Here is a 14,704-nt window from a genome sequence, read left to right as displayed (position 1 = left end):
TTGACACCTGCTACACCAGCATACACAGGCCATTACTTAGGGAAACTAAGGGGAATACTTGATACGTGTTTCCTCCTTTGTGTAACGTATACAGTAGATGGAACTCAATGTGGAGAGAGAGAGAGAGAGAGAGAGAGAGAGAGAGAGAGAGAGAGAGAGAGAGAGAGAGAGAGAGAGAGAGAGAGAAATCAGGCAACTGCTCCATCACAAAACAATTATCATCGTACGTCAGACCAACTAATTGGTGAACGGATGGTTATATATATATATATATATATATATATATATATATATATATATATATATATATATATATATATATACATATATCGCTCTCCTGAACCTCCCAGAGAACTGTCTACTACGACAGAGTATTACGATCGCAATGAACACCCAGAGAACGGTTCAATGGGATATGACGAACGTAGAGAACTGCCATAGAACGACTTTCCACTACACAATATAATGGTCGTACAGCATTACCAGAGAAGGTCTTGCTCCTACAATGATAATGACCAGCCTGAGAACAACTTATTCCTGTAGGATATTACGATCGTAAAGCACAGCCAGAGAGATATGAGACATGTCTCTCTTCCATCTCCGGAGAGAAATGAGAAATATCTCTCGCACCTCTTCTAAGGGAACTATATATATATATATATATATATATATATATATATATATATATATATATATATATATATATATATATATATATTCCTATGAGTCCACGGGGAAAATGAAACACGAAAAGTTCCCAAGTGCACTTTCGTGTAATAATCACATCATCAGGGGAGACACAAGAGAGAAACATGGGCCCCCTAAAGCGTAACCCTAAAACTCTGTATTAAACCATCTGAGGACAAGAAACAAGAACATATTTCATGTACTTAATACCACAGGTTTTCCATGGGATACGAATCGTGTTATGATCAATACAGTTTGATCATCATTGGAGTCGCTATAGTTGACGAATGTAAGTGATTACTTACAGTGACTGCATGAAGACGAAGATATAATCCTTTGAAAGAGAGAAACACTCTTTGAATTTTGGTTAAGTACTGTACCATACAGCTCACTGTAAGTGAATAGGTACAAACTCTTCAACTGCGACCAAAATACTTATCTGTTATCTCAGATGACCATCGAGACATGAGCTCCTTAACTATTAAGGGGAGAGATGTAGTCAAATCTACGACGGTATACATCATCACCGAGAGTCCAATCCTTACAAGATTAAGTTGTGTGCACGATGAACTCAACATTTAATTCGTGATTGTATATCATCGATCATCGCAGCGAAATAAATACATGAATATATACAAAACGTAAAAATCAGTGATAACTGACGCCCATTCTGATAAAAATGTTTAAATTGCTTGATACCACGCCACCTGCCGATGGCGTGTGGCATCCTCGCCTGCTGATAGCAGCAGACTCAGGGACAGTATCATTTCCGCTGTCAAGCGTGGAGGCTTGTACCGGCCCAGGGCGCTACATCATTACTGTGGCCAGCTGTGACGGCTCACGGAGGCCCCAGAAGGAGCATGATTACTGTTACCAACTGCGGAGGCTCAGAGGGAGGCCCTAGAAGGAGCATCATTCCTGTTACCAGCTGTGGAGGGCCCCAGAAGGAGCATCATCACTATAACTAGGTCCCTGTAGGGAGCGTTACTACCACCGTCCAGTGGCTGGAGGTCACAGGGAACTCACTAATAGGCCGAGCGAGCGTCACCCTAACACACGTCACCCTAGCAAGCGTCACCCTAGCACACGTCACCCTAGCAAGCGTCATCCTAGGCGTTGGGACGCTCAGCAGCGGCAGAAGGAGACGAGGGGAGGAAGACAAGACTCCCGTGGGAAATACCGAGAGTAGCTTGACATCAGTCCGCTGCTCGAAGGGCTCGGTGGGAGAGAGAGAGAGAGAGAGAGAGAGAGAGAGAGAGAGAGAGAGAGAGAGAGAGAGAGAGAGAGAGAGAGAGAGAGGTGGGGTGTGGAGAGGAACGTTACAGGTGTATGAGAGTGGAATAGTTCTGTTTTGGGTCAACTAAGATAATATTACCATATTCTCAAAGTATATTTATCATAATTACATTAAGATTACTTAATAATATTTCACACATATCAGTATTTGAGATACTCTAATATTCTTAAAATATTTTTATTATAATTACATTAAGATTAACAATATTTAACACATATTAGTATTAAATTACTCTAATATTCTCAAAATATATTTTTCACAATTACATTAACATTACTTTAATCCATAGGTATCAAATTACTCTAATATTCTCAAAATATATCTATCATAATTACATTAAGATTAATAATATTCAACACATATCAGTATTAAGATACTCTGATATCCTCCAAAGATATTGATTGTAATTACATTAACGTTACTTAAACGATGTTTATCAAATATCAGTATCAACATATCCTAATATTCTCAAAGATATTTATCGTAATTACATTAAGATTACTCTGATAATGTTCAAATCATATTAGTCTCAACATAACATTCTAATACTCTCAAAATAGATCAACTATGATTACATTAAACCTAATTGCTCTTTTAATCTGACAAAAAAGGTTTTCTTAGTCATTAATAATTAGTTATAATGAATAAATCAAAATAATTCATTACGAGACAGGATGATGGAGCAGCTGTTTCTCTTACGGTGTTTCAGCTCTGAAGGCTTATGACAAGGTCAAGCCAAACCCACCCCTCGCCCCCACAAGCCGAAGGCCGTCTTCATGTTACCACGATGACGCGAGGCATGGCACTGTCTGGACCCTGTAGTGCCCCGAGCCCCCCAGAGCCACGCGTAAGGTCGGAAAGCAGGACGTAGTAGTAGCAGCAAGACGAGGCGGAGGCGGCCATGGACGGAGGCATGATATGACACTGTATTGCCCACCCGACACACGCAAGGCATGGACTCCAAGGTCATCATTCCCCCTACCTTGCCCACTTTCGGACACTCTACTGTCTACGTCTACCCTACCGGTAAGTCGTCCTCGCGTCTTCTCCACTGTGTCCTCGCGTCCTCGACACTGTTAAGATATTCTCTATCCTAGTGGTAAGTCGTCCTCGACACTGTTAATATAGTTTCTACCTCACTGGTAAGTCGTCCTCGCGTCCTCTCCACTGTTAATATAATTCCCCTCAGACTCGATGATGTAAGAGATTATTTTATACAACGCAAGTAACGAATAGAATTCATCGTGTCATCTTCACTTATTGGAAGAATAGTAATCAAAAGTTTTATGATGAGGTATATATATATATATATATTTTTTTTTCTTTTCTTTCATACTATTCGCCATTTCCCGCGTTAGCGTTAAGAACAGAGGACTGGTCCTTTGAGGGAATATCCTCACCTGGCCCCTTTCTCTGTTCCTTCTTTTGGAGAATATAAAAATAAAACGAGAGGGGAGGATTTCCAGCCCCCCCCCCCCCGCTCCCTCCCCTTTTAGTCGCCTTCTACGACACGCATGGAATACATGGGAAGTATATATATAATTGATCAGGGACGTTAAAAGTAGACCCCTAAATGGAATCACTGAGGAAGAAAGTGATCTAATCAGCACAGGCTCCCGGCCTTTGTTAGTCTCGCTCTCTCTCGAGGTACGTAAGTAAGTAGGTAACTCTTCTCTCCTCTTAACCCTAGCAGGAGAGAATGAGAGAGAGAGAGAGAGAGAGAGAGAGAGAGAGAGAGAGAGAGAGAGAGAGAGAGAGAGGAGCTTTCCCTTGTCTCCCGAAAGTAATGAGGTTTCGATGAAGGGGATCTACTGATTTAAAATTCATTCCATCGTGAAAGGAAAAGCGAGAGTGACGAGAGAGAGAGAGAGAAAAAAAAAATAATAATTATCGAAAGCGTATGGAGGACTGGAAGACCTCTCTCTCTCTCTCTCTCTCTCTCTCTCTCCCTCTCTCTCTCTCTCTCTCTCTCTCTCTCTCTCTCTCTCTCTCTTCTTCTTCTTCTTCTTTTTCCGGTGAACACTAAGAGCAAGTCCTGCCTCAGAGAAAATTTGGCTTCACCCTTACCATAATAACCATTATACACACACACACACACACACACACACACACACACACACATATATATGTATGATTTTTCTCAGCAAAACATTGTATGAATCCTAAATCTTTCTGAACCTAATTCTTTCAGGGCGTTCTGAGAATGGAGTGGGATTTTCCTAATAGGACGAACTCAAGTTGAATTTACAGAAACGTTTCTGGTCGAGTCTCCTACGCATGATATACTGCACCTCCTTATGTAAACGTTTTGAACTCACGATCCCGCGTCTAATTTGTGGTTTCAAGATTAATGGACGCATCATCACTATTCATTTCCGCTAATGTCGCCTCAGCCTTTCAACTCACTTATCTTTCTTTACGACGCTCTTTATCGTAATTTCAATACTTCTTTTTATTATATACTTCCTCCCACGAACACAATAACTGTTGCATGCGTTTCATTTATACGCCATTCCTCAATACAGTTCTCCCCAGAATAGCCTTTCGTCTCTCACAAAAACTCGCTAATAATAGCCGTTTCTCATTCTACATCTCTCTCCCGTCTGCCTTAAATTCCCATCGCCGCCGCTCTCAGCACTAGCCCCGCTCCCACTCTCCTGCAATTTCGCAAGCATTTGGGTTCTTCCCAGCCTCACACGTCCAGCGGCACAGTCTGAGGCCTCTTGCCCTGGAGATGACCCCTCCTCCTTACAGCTCAGCATTTAAGAACAAGAGATTCTATTATTACCGTGTCTAAACTACACATATGAAATCCATTATATGTCTTTCGACGCAAAGGTAATCGATTCTGATCGCAAAGGTAATCAAATATAATCGCAAAGGTTTTAAAACATGATCATAAAGGTAATCAAATATGATCGCAAAAGTAATTAAATATGATCGCAAAGGTAATTAAATATGATCACAAACGTAATTAAATATGATCTCAAATCATGATGAGTTGGGTTTCCGACAGCTTCTATGTAAATTCAAGACCCGAAAGGATTATTCTTTTTCCCCCTGGCAAAAAAGGCATTTCCATTTCTTCAGTTATTCATTCACGTGGCGTGAAACAATACCCATTAATGCCCTATACCACAGACCATAATGTCTACCAAAGGTCACTGAACATTTCCCTTGCAAACAGACCACGGAAAAAGGAAATAATGTGGAAATGATAAAGGTGAGGGTTGATATGAATGTAGGTAGGCAAGGTTAGGGAGTTTAACAGTGGCGCTACAGAGGTTTGCCGGAATGTGTGAGTTTATAGGGAGGGTGCCAGGAGGCTGTGGAATGTTTTTGGATACCCGAGAGTGGACATGGCAGCATATGGGACCAGAGGAGTTACAGTGAGCCATAGGGAAGGTCATTAGGTCAAGGTCACGGATGCATGGGGGAGTGTGTGTGTGTGTGTGTGTGTGTGTGTGTGTGTGTGTGTGTGTGTGTGTGTGTGTGTGCGTGGAACGAGGGGTCACTGTCTTAGGGCAAAGATGGGTATGTTAGACGTTTACTTTTAGTGTTAGTTACAAACACATTTTCACCCGTCAGAAAAATTCAAGTCGACAAGACGGATTTACTTTAAGCCTAGCAGAGCAACTACAGAAACGAAACACTGTAAGTTCCTAAGTGCACTTTCGTGTGGTAATCACATCATCAGGGGAGACACAAGAAAGAAATATAACAGCCGGTTGATACACATGCTGGATACCCTTTGTCTCCTGTTCTCCGCATCAAACCCGCATGTCTCATTCTGTATTTCATATAACCCAATTATGACAGCAGGTTTCCTTCCCCTGCCTCATTATCCTGACCTTATCATTACGTCGGAGTTTTTCATTTCCCTCCTGATTCATAGTCTGTGTTTGTTTGCCTGATTCCTTCTGTGGCGCTAATGAGACTTTCATTCATATGTATATTTACTCTATACTTCAATCAACTCCTTATCCTCGCATTTCTAGTTCTATTCGTTGTGCCGCTCGCCCCGTTTTCTTCCTGGGTCTTGGGAATATTTTCAGGGTCCTGCGCCTTCTCCTTCTTCTTCTTCTTCTTGCATTCCTCCCGACACCCATTGTGATGCAGTTATCACAGTGCGTGGACCCTGTAAAGTGGTCATGACGGGCCACGTCTGACGCAACAACACTTGCAGGTTTCTTACCCGAACCCATTCCTCGTCTCCTATTCTGCACACATATAAACTGCGAACAAAAGAGTTGAACTCTTTTTCACCCACTTCAAAGGGACGTGAATCTACTCTCTCTCCCTCTCTCCGGCGTGGAGCCACACTGATAACAGGATCGTACGGGATGACACCGTGGCAGGAATGCATTCACATCACCTGTGGGTCACCGAGTTGTAAGCATCGTCTCGATGTTATGGGGAGTTGTAGGTGTTCCGGTCTCATGGCCATCTCATAACGGAACTTAGGAACACGAGTGGTCTTATATGTGATGAATCATCTACTCACGAATGATCTTGCTAAGTTACAACGTATTTCTGAGTATATCACTGTTTCTTAACCTTACTTTCTCTTTTCTGGGAGGAGATTCAGATGAGGGAACACGTATACAAACTTCTTATTCTACCACACCAGCGTAATTTCTTTATCCCTGACACTCCTATACAGTCCTTCTCTGCGAGTTGCCATGTGTTCTTAATAAGCCCTATATTCCTGATTCTTATATCTAGATTTTCTCCCCTTTGGTGAAAGTTTTTGAGGAGGGGATAGATATTATCATAATTTTTTCATTCGCTCACACTGGCTTCGTTTCTTTTTCCCCTGACTCTCCTATACATTCTCTCTCTCTCTCTCTCTCTCTCTCTCTCTCTCTCTCTCTCTCTCTCTCTCTCTCTCTCTCTCTCTCTCTCTCTCTGCGTTTGTGAAGCAATTATATTCTCCTCTTGACCAGCGGGGCAGCCAAATGATATTCTTCCTCACATTATAATCTGTCTTATTCGTTTTCCATTCAACCAATGCCCCCTTCCTCTCTCTCTCTCCCTCTCTCACGGTTCTGGTAAGTGATTCCTTTGTTCCAGCGCGTACCCCAGATATCCTTCCTTCAGTCCCTCCTTCCCAGTAGGGCTTCCTTCGTTCCTTCTATACGGTGTTGTGGATCTTCCGTCCTCCACCCCTGGAGCCACTGCTGCTGATGTTGCTACTGTTTTCTGACCTTCTCCATATACACGTCAAACTTTCCTCGCGTGTAGGTCTCTCTCTCTCTCTCTCTCTCTCTCTCTCTCTCTCTCTCTCTCTCTCTCCCCCCTTACAGCTGGTATCTCTCTTCTCCCCCGCCTTCTGCTGCGAGATCTCTCTGGTCCCCCCAACCCTCCCCTCCCGTTCATTCTAGCTCCCCAACCCTCTCGCCTCCTGATCAAAACTCCACCATCCCCCCTTACACTCCTCTGTAGCTGCTCCCACCTCGTCCTACCACCCTCGTCTACCATACCCCACAACAACCCTCTCTCTCGTCCCTGTCCCACTGCACTCTTCCACTGTTCTCAAACCGTGTGGAAAAGGGAGAACGATTAATCAACCATGGGATCGTTCACCAACAACTCTAGACAAAGTTTTCTTTCCTTAGCATATGCGAAGAAGTTGCGGCTCGAGGAAAGGAGGATTAATATTTCATTCTTTTGAAAGTCAATTAATCACTCTCTGATCCTCTTTATGATACGAAATATAATTCAATGGGAGCTATGAACAACTGTATCCTGTACGAGTCATCCGAAAGATAACAGATATAACTAACTCAAATAAGGCATACGAAAGATAACAGATACAACTCACCTGGAGGAGTCATACGGTAGATATCGCATCTATGAAAAGACTAAAAGACTCAATTATAATATTCGTTTCAAGGAAAAAGATAGAGTGAAACCCACTGGGGTAAATTCTCTGTTACCCAGTGATATGTGTTTCAGTTTTAATGGGGAAAATATTACGGGTATTTTAAGGTATAAAACTAAAAGCATAACAGGTAATATTTGTTCTTTAGTGGTATATATTAACTCTATTCTGTATTTTAAGATGACTGGAAAACACTGTTAATTTCATCTGTTACTACAATGCCAAGCATGAGAAAAAAAAATCTAGACTCCAAATATATAAGTCTGAGTTACCATCAGATATCTCAAATGACAAATGGAAATTCCAGAGGATCTTGATTAACACGAAAATTTATGGAGAAAAAAAAAATTAGGCGGGAAAATAAGAAGCAATAAAAGACAAAAGACGTCTGAAGGGAAATTTATCTAAAACATTCGTTTCGTAATTTTTTCCCCCCCTACATCTCTCACAGCTGGTAATATATCTTCTAAAATACGTAAGAAATTGGTTTCAAGAAAGCGTGAGGTTATATCTCACACAAGGGGTGCCGTCCGTTCTCGCATGGCCGAACGACATCCTAGTTTACTAGGTTAATTCTCTCCCTGTGTTTCCATTCAAGAGATGTGTGAGCTGTTCATTATCGTGTGTGTGTGTGTGTGTGTGTGTGTGTGTGTGAGACAAGAGGGAATCATTATGATATTCCTAATCATACGATCTTATAACAGTCTTTTATCAACTACCAATACAAATGTGCACATTATATACATATATATATATATACGCGCCAATTCATTTACCATTAACATCCTGCTGGAGGGACATTATTCTTTATAATCCACAACCTCGCGTCATAACAGTTATAAACGAGCCAAGGGTTAAAGAATTCTCATTATAGTAGGACAAGAGACGAGGTGATGCATCTTGTTTCTTGGCATCGGTTTTTGAGTTGTATAAATCGTCCAGGAATGATGGAAAATGCTTCGAATCTTGCCAAACGGCAGGGCCAGCGCGTACTGCCCACCGCCGGAAGAGTTACGAGGACAAGACTCACGTGAGTCACGCGTTGTCAAGCGATATGAGTGAGGAGGCGAGGGTGTATATCTGTGGCCTGAAAGCCTCCAGTTTGCCCCCAAACATAGGTGAGGCAGGAACACAAGATGACACCCTGGGGTCAAAGAAGTGAAATTAGACAGCCACTGAAGTGATATTCCCACTGCGCAGCCGTCATTAACCCTCCCCATATAACTTGGGCTGGTAGTCGACCACAAGTCCCTGGTCGACGGCTACCTACTACGTACCTACCGACGGTATTAACTCGACCATACCAGCACTCGCTCACTATTCATGAGGTCGAATGGTTTAATAAACAAGGCTTAATGTACCATGATGGGAAAAGATTTAGTTTAAATCATTTCGCCGGTGAGGGTGATTAGAGTTAAGGAGCCCCTATTAGCCCGAATCACCTCCTTATTAAGTCATTATCTTATTTAAGGGAGGCGTAACTGTCGTACGGTGACTCGCTAGTAATCTGGCTTGTGATTAAGACCTCTGACGTAAATTTATGTATGCAAATGATGTTAATAATTCTGTTTTTTGGCTCCCATTTTCCCTAACCTGTCAACTCCCATCCATTTAGCATCTAAACACACACACACACACACACACATACACACACACATACACACACACACACACACACATATATATATATATATATATATATATATATATATATATATATATATATATATATATATATATATATATATATATATATATATATATATATATATTATCTTTATCTACCTCATTAACGCCTAAGAATTTTTGAACCTAAATCTGAAACGAACCTGAATGTGAACTCCCTTACGAACGAAGTGAACGAACGAGGCGTCGACTGACTAAAACCTGGGAGAGGATCTCCCCAGTTCCCAAAATATATGTATATAAAAAAAAAAGTCTTTTAGAATTCTCTGAATTCCCCCGTGTGTGCAGCTGACAAAAATACACGAATGTGACATTTGATATGCGACGAAAAGAATTGCAAACGAACAATACAATATCGATGGCATTTTGGGGTTTTCTTTTTCTAATAAAATCTTTTGTGTCAGAGGGTTGTGGGGTAGAGTAAGGGTTCGTTCTTTTAGGAAAGGATTTTAAGACATACGAACACAGGAAAATAACCGTGATAACAGACCCTGAGAATCATAGTGTTTCTGATGCTTTGATTTTCTCTGAAACTGAAAAAAAGGGGGGATGTAAAGTTTTGAATTATGTCTCTCATTCTTTAATTTTCTTTGAAAATGAACAAAAGATATGAGGTGTAAAGCTTTCAATTAAAAGAATAAGGTGTGACCTTGTCATATGGGTTCAGGTGAATGTCAACACTCGATCCAGAGACTTCATGTAAATATCACATCACCTGGGGTCCTCTGGACGTGTCCAGCACTGCCCTCGGCTCTGACTGACTAAGACTTTGAGTTATTGGATCTGTATCTCATTTAATACCCCTCAAGGCTGCTATTCTCGAGTTCATACATCCCTCTCAAGACCCAGGGCCAGTTGCTTAGATTTGATGTAATATAATAAGCTTTCCAGTGAAGGAGTTGTGTTTATAGACAGAAAGTATAGTTTGGTTATATTGCAATTTTTTTTTTTCAACAAGTTTGCTCTCCCTCTTCGCTTGTTAAGGCGACCAAAGAACAGAATTGTGTGATCAACCTCGTGATAAACTCTGTCTATGTTCATACCTTAGGTGTGTGTCTGGGAGGTGGAGGTGTTGGAGATTGTAATGGTTAATGGTGTATCTTTGAGGAGGAGGTGATGGAGACTGTGGTATGGTCTCAGATGTTTGGGAGGTGGAGGCGTTGGAGATTGTAATGGTTACTGGTGTATTTTTGAGGTGGAGGTGATGGAGACTGTGGTATGGTCGCAGATGTTTGGGAGGTGGAGGCGTTGGAGATTGTAATGGTTACTGGTGTTTTTTGAGCAGTAGGTGTTGAAGGTTGTTGTCGTCGAAGTGGAGTTAATGGGCAAGAATGATGGTAGCTTGTTGGTGACGGCGGTAGTAGCGGTGTTGATAGAGGTTATATGAAGCTGGGATTGTGGTAGTGATTGCCATCGGGCTTTCGTGGTGGAGGTAGTTGTAGTTCGGGTTGTGGTGGTGGCCGCCGGTGGCAATGGTAGTAGCAATGATGCTGTACTGGTGGTGATGGTGACAGTGGGGGAGAAAAGCTGCCACTAATGTGGTAGTACAGATGGTTGTGGTTGTGGTTTGTCAGTAATGATTGTGGTAGCGGCAACGGTATGACGGTGTTATCTAATGGGGGTGGCAGTAGTGGTGTGGTGTGGGGATCGAGTCGTGGCTAAAGGAGGGGAGTGGGGACAGGAATTCCTCCTACGTCAAACCTCTTGAGGACACTGTAAAGTACCCGTCACTATCCCGACTGTCTAGTTTCCCTTCCCTGGCCCAGTTTACTGTCTTTTCTTTTCCAAAAAAACAAAAAACACATACTTTCTCTCCCTATCTTTCTTCACGTTCCAAATAAGATTCGCCAACACGTAAATCCCAGAACACCTCATTCTTAAACGAGAACATTTCTGCAGCGAGAGCGGCACGCATAGCCCTACCTGACGACGCAATCTCGGGGCGCGGGTACTTTGTAAGCAGGAACTGCATTACAACCAGGAGGACGCTGAGAAAATCCCCGTCGTAATCCTGAGCAACACCACACAACCCTGGGCACAGTGTGGAAGTCTCGTTCCACTACCTGCCACGCAGCAGAGGAAGTATAAGAAATCCTGGGAACTCCTGACGAAGAGGTTCTCCTCCTCCTCCTCCTCCTCTTCCTTCTTGCTGGCTGATTGCTCTTTGGAATTCTATGGCCCTGGATACAGCCCTCGCCTCCAGACCCAAGGCTTATTGGACTATAAGACAAACAACTTGACGCTGATTAGATTAAACTCGTGTTGGGTCGTTCTAACTGCTGGTGGCCACGTCTCGACCATGCTCCTCTCGACCCACCCACCCACGCCCCTTCCTTGAGGACCTAACGCAACGCTGGGATTCGCCAAGTTAACCTGACTTATGGTTCTTCTTGCGGCATCATCAGTTTAAAGACGGCAAGTGCTCGAGGAGAGATACCGTCTCTATCTCTCGCCATTCAGCACGTTTAAGTCGGGGTAGCCAATGGAGAGTTCCTCCTCAGACCAACTCGTCTTGCTGTTTAACTTCGCATATTCCAGAAGTTGGGGAATCAAAAGTGTGTGTGTGTATATATATATATATATATATATATATATATATATATATATATATATATATATATATATATATATATATATATATATTCCTGCTGAACGGTGCCTACGTATGTGTTCGTGTGGCTATTACCATACTGATAAGGAAGCAAGTTTGGCTTACAAATGGAAATGTGCAAGCCAAAGTACACACACACACACACACACACACACACACACACACACATAGGGTAGAATTCAAAAATACAAAGAAAACGCGAAAAGGCACAGGACTACAAGTGAAGGGGGGAAACAATTAAACAGTACCGAAAACAGGAAAGGGAGGTCCATGGCGAGGCCTGACAACACATAGCCGGCCATCTATCAGGGTGAGTTAATGAGGATAAATTAGAACAGGGAATGGCAGTGTTCCCAGGGCGAGCGTCGCCAACCAGACTGTTTCCTTCTGCAGGTCTACCATGGGGAATGTGGTCGGGTTAGTTGGCTGCCTCTAAATGTAGACCTCAGTTAAGTGTGGCCAGACATTCTACCATCTAGAGCAGTGTGTGTGTGTGTGTGTGTGTGTGTGTGTGTGTGTGTGTCTGTGTGTGTGTGTGTGTGTGTGTGTGTTAGCATGGAACCTGACATTTTTCATATTAATCCTTCAATCAATCTTCAAATAAAGGTTAGAAGTCTCGACTCTTTAACCATTCTGCTGACGACTATGACCCCAGACACCCACAGTCAAGGCAAGACCCTTGGCAGACACCCACACAACGCAAGTCTGACTCGCTGGCCAACACAGCAATCGGCTTAATACCACAAGCTGCCTGACGAAGGCGCTGCCGCAGGTTGGAAAACGGTGTGTGTGTGTGCGTGTGTGTGTGTGTGTGTGTGTGTGTGTGTGTCTAACAAGGACGCGCTAAAGGCGAAGTAAGGCGTCCACCTCAGAGCTTGGAAGGTGTGCGGCTTAAGATGCAAACTTCATTTAGGTTTATACTGCAAGCGTGCGTCGTGGGATCTCCCCTGTGTACCCCAGGGCGGAGAATGGTGGAGCTGAAATAATGATTATGAGAGAGAGAGAGAGAGAGAGAGAGAGAGAGAGAGAGAGAGAGAGAGAGAGAGAGAGAGAGAGAGAGAGAGAGAGACTCTTAACAGATAGGGTCAATCTGTAGCCGAGGTGGTAATGCTCAGCTCAGGCTAATATACTCTTGCTCCCGCGAGCTGAATTGGGTATGAAACGACATATGCCGTTCTTACTGTGAAGCAAAATGTTCGTCATATACAGTATATATATATATATATATATATATATATATATATATATATATATATATATATATATATATATATATATTCCTATGAGTCCACGGGGAAAATGAAACACATTAAGTTCCCAATTGCACTTTCGTGTAATAATCACATCATCAGGGGAGACACAAGAGAGAAACATAAAAGTCTGTTGATATACAGCGAAAAGACGTAGCTAGGACGCCATTTGGTGATGGGAGCTGACGTGGAGCCCATAAGCAACGCTATTTGGTGGGCTAAACTGGGGCCTAATGAGACAGCTAGAGATGGGATATGGGCAGCAGGGGAGGCTAACGTGCAAGACTTACCTCCAATGCAAGTGTTGGACGAAGCTAAAGTTCACATCATCTCTTCTCAGTCTTTTATCTTTTTTTTCCTTTAATTATCACCCGGTCAAAGGTCATCTCCGGTGAAAGAAATGAAGCGAGAAGAAAACAGAGAGTGGAAATTAATTAAGAGCTTTGCAGGTGTTGCAATGTACACATTACCAAGATATTTCATAAAGCGACACAAACGTTCTTTACGGCTTCCATGTACAACTGTTATGAACTGTTGTTGTTTTTCTCTCTCTCTGGCCCTTTGTAAACGGTAACTCTGTGAGCAATTATAACTTTTATATCAGGACTCTTTTGTTATTCTATGTATGAAAGGACAGAGATGGGGAGGCGTGGGAACAAGGCTACTGTTCATTACTTTCTGGGTGCTTCAAAAGAAACAGTTGAGTGTAAAAAAAAAAAAAAGAAATAATATGAATTTCATATTTACGTTTTAAAAAGATATCTATCTCTAAGTCAATTATAAGAAAACCTACGTAGAATATACGAATGCTGAACTTGCTGAAGTTGGTATACACATCATTATCTGCCAAGTCAATTTCGATTTGATGTGGAATTGAGTAATTGGAAAAAAAAAAATCCACATAATTTCACATCTTGCCACATGATACTCAGAGATTATAATGTCTGCTGGAAACACTGTGAACGTATAACAGAAGCGAATTACCTTGACGATCGAGGTATATCGATATTCGTTTGATATTCATACTTATATTCATAAAGTATTCGGCATGTAAGTGAACCGTGGGAAGGCAAGACCGAAGACTATACATTTGATTACTGAAGTGTGACATGTCAATTACGTAGATTATCTCAGGCCGTTAGAAAGTCGAACATATATTTCTTGAAGACGAAATGGAAGCTGGTATATCTACAGCCAATCTTTTCTCTAATCTTGGTAAAAAATTGACATCCATAGCTCAGTAAGCTTCATTACAAATACTGAGAAAGGTACCTTCTACGAATCATATC

General features: G+C 42.1%; 1 protein-coding gene across 2 annotated transcripts in view; it reads left to right on the top strand.

Moving 5' to 3' along the window:
- Positions 1-14,704, top strand: part of LOC139761625 (uncharacterized) — a 95,779-nt gene that overhangs the window by 34,104 nt on the left and 46,971 nt on the right. For both annotated transcript variants that reach the window (XM_071685896.1, XM_071685897.1), the window contains one exon: positions 2,694-3,010. In XM_071685896.1, coding sequence (XP_071541997.1) covers positions 2,938-3,010 — 73 coding nt within the window. In that variant the 5' untranslated portion in view covers positions 2,694-2,937. The remainder of the gene's footprint in view (positions 1-2,693; positions 3,011-14,704) is intronic.

The sequence above is a fragment of the Panulirus ornatus genome, chromosome 41 (assembly GCF_036320965.1).
Source record: "Panulirus ornatus isolate Po-2019 chromosome 41, ASM3632096v1, whole genome shotgun sequence".
Classification (NCBI taxonomy): domain Eukaryota; kingdom Metazoa; phylum Arthropoda; class Malacostraca; order Decapoda; family Palinuridae; genus Panulirus; species Panulirus ornatus.
This window is presented reverse-complemented; position numbering and strand designations above follow the sequence as displayed.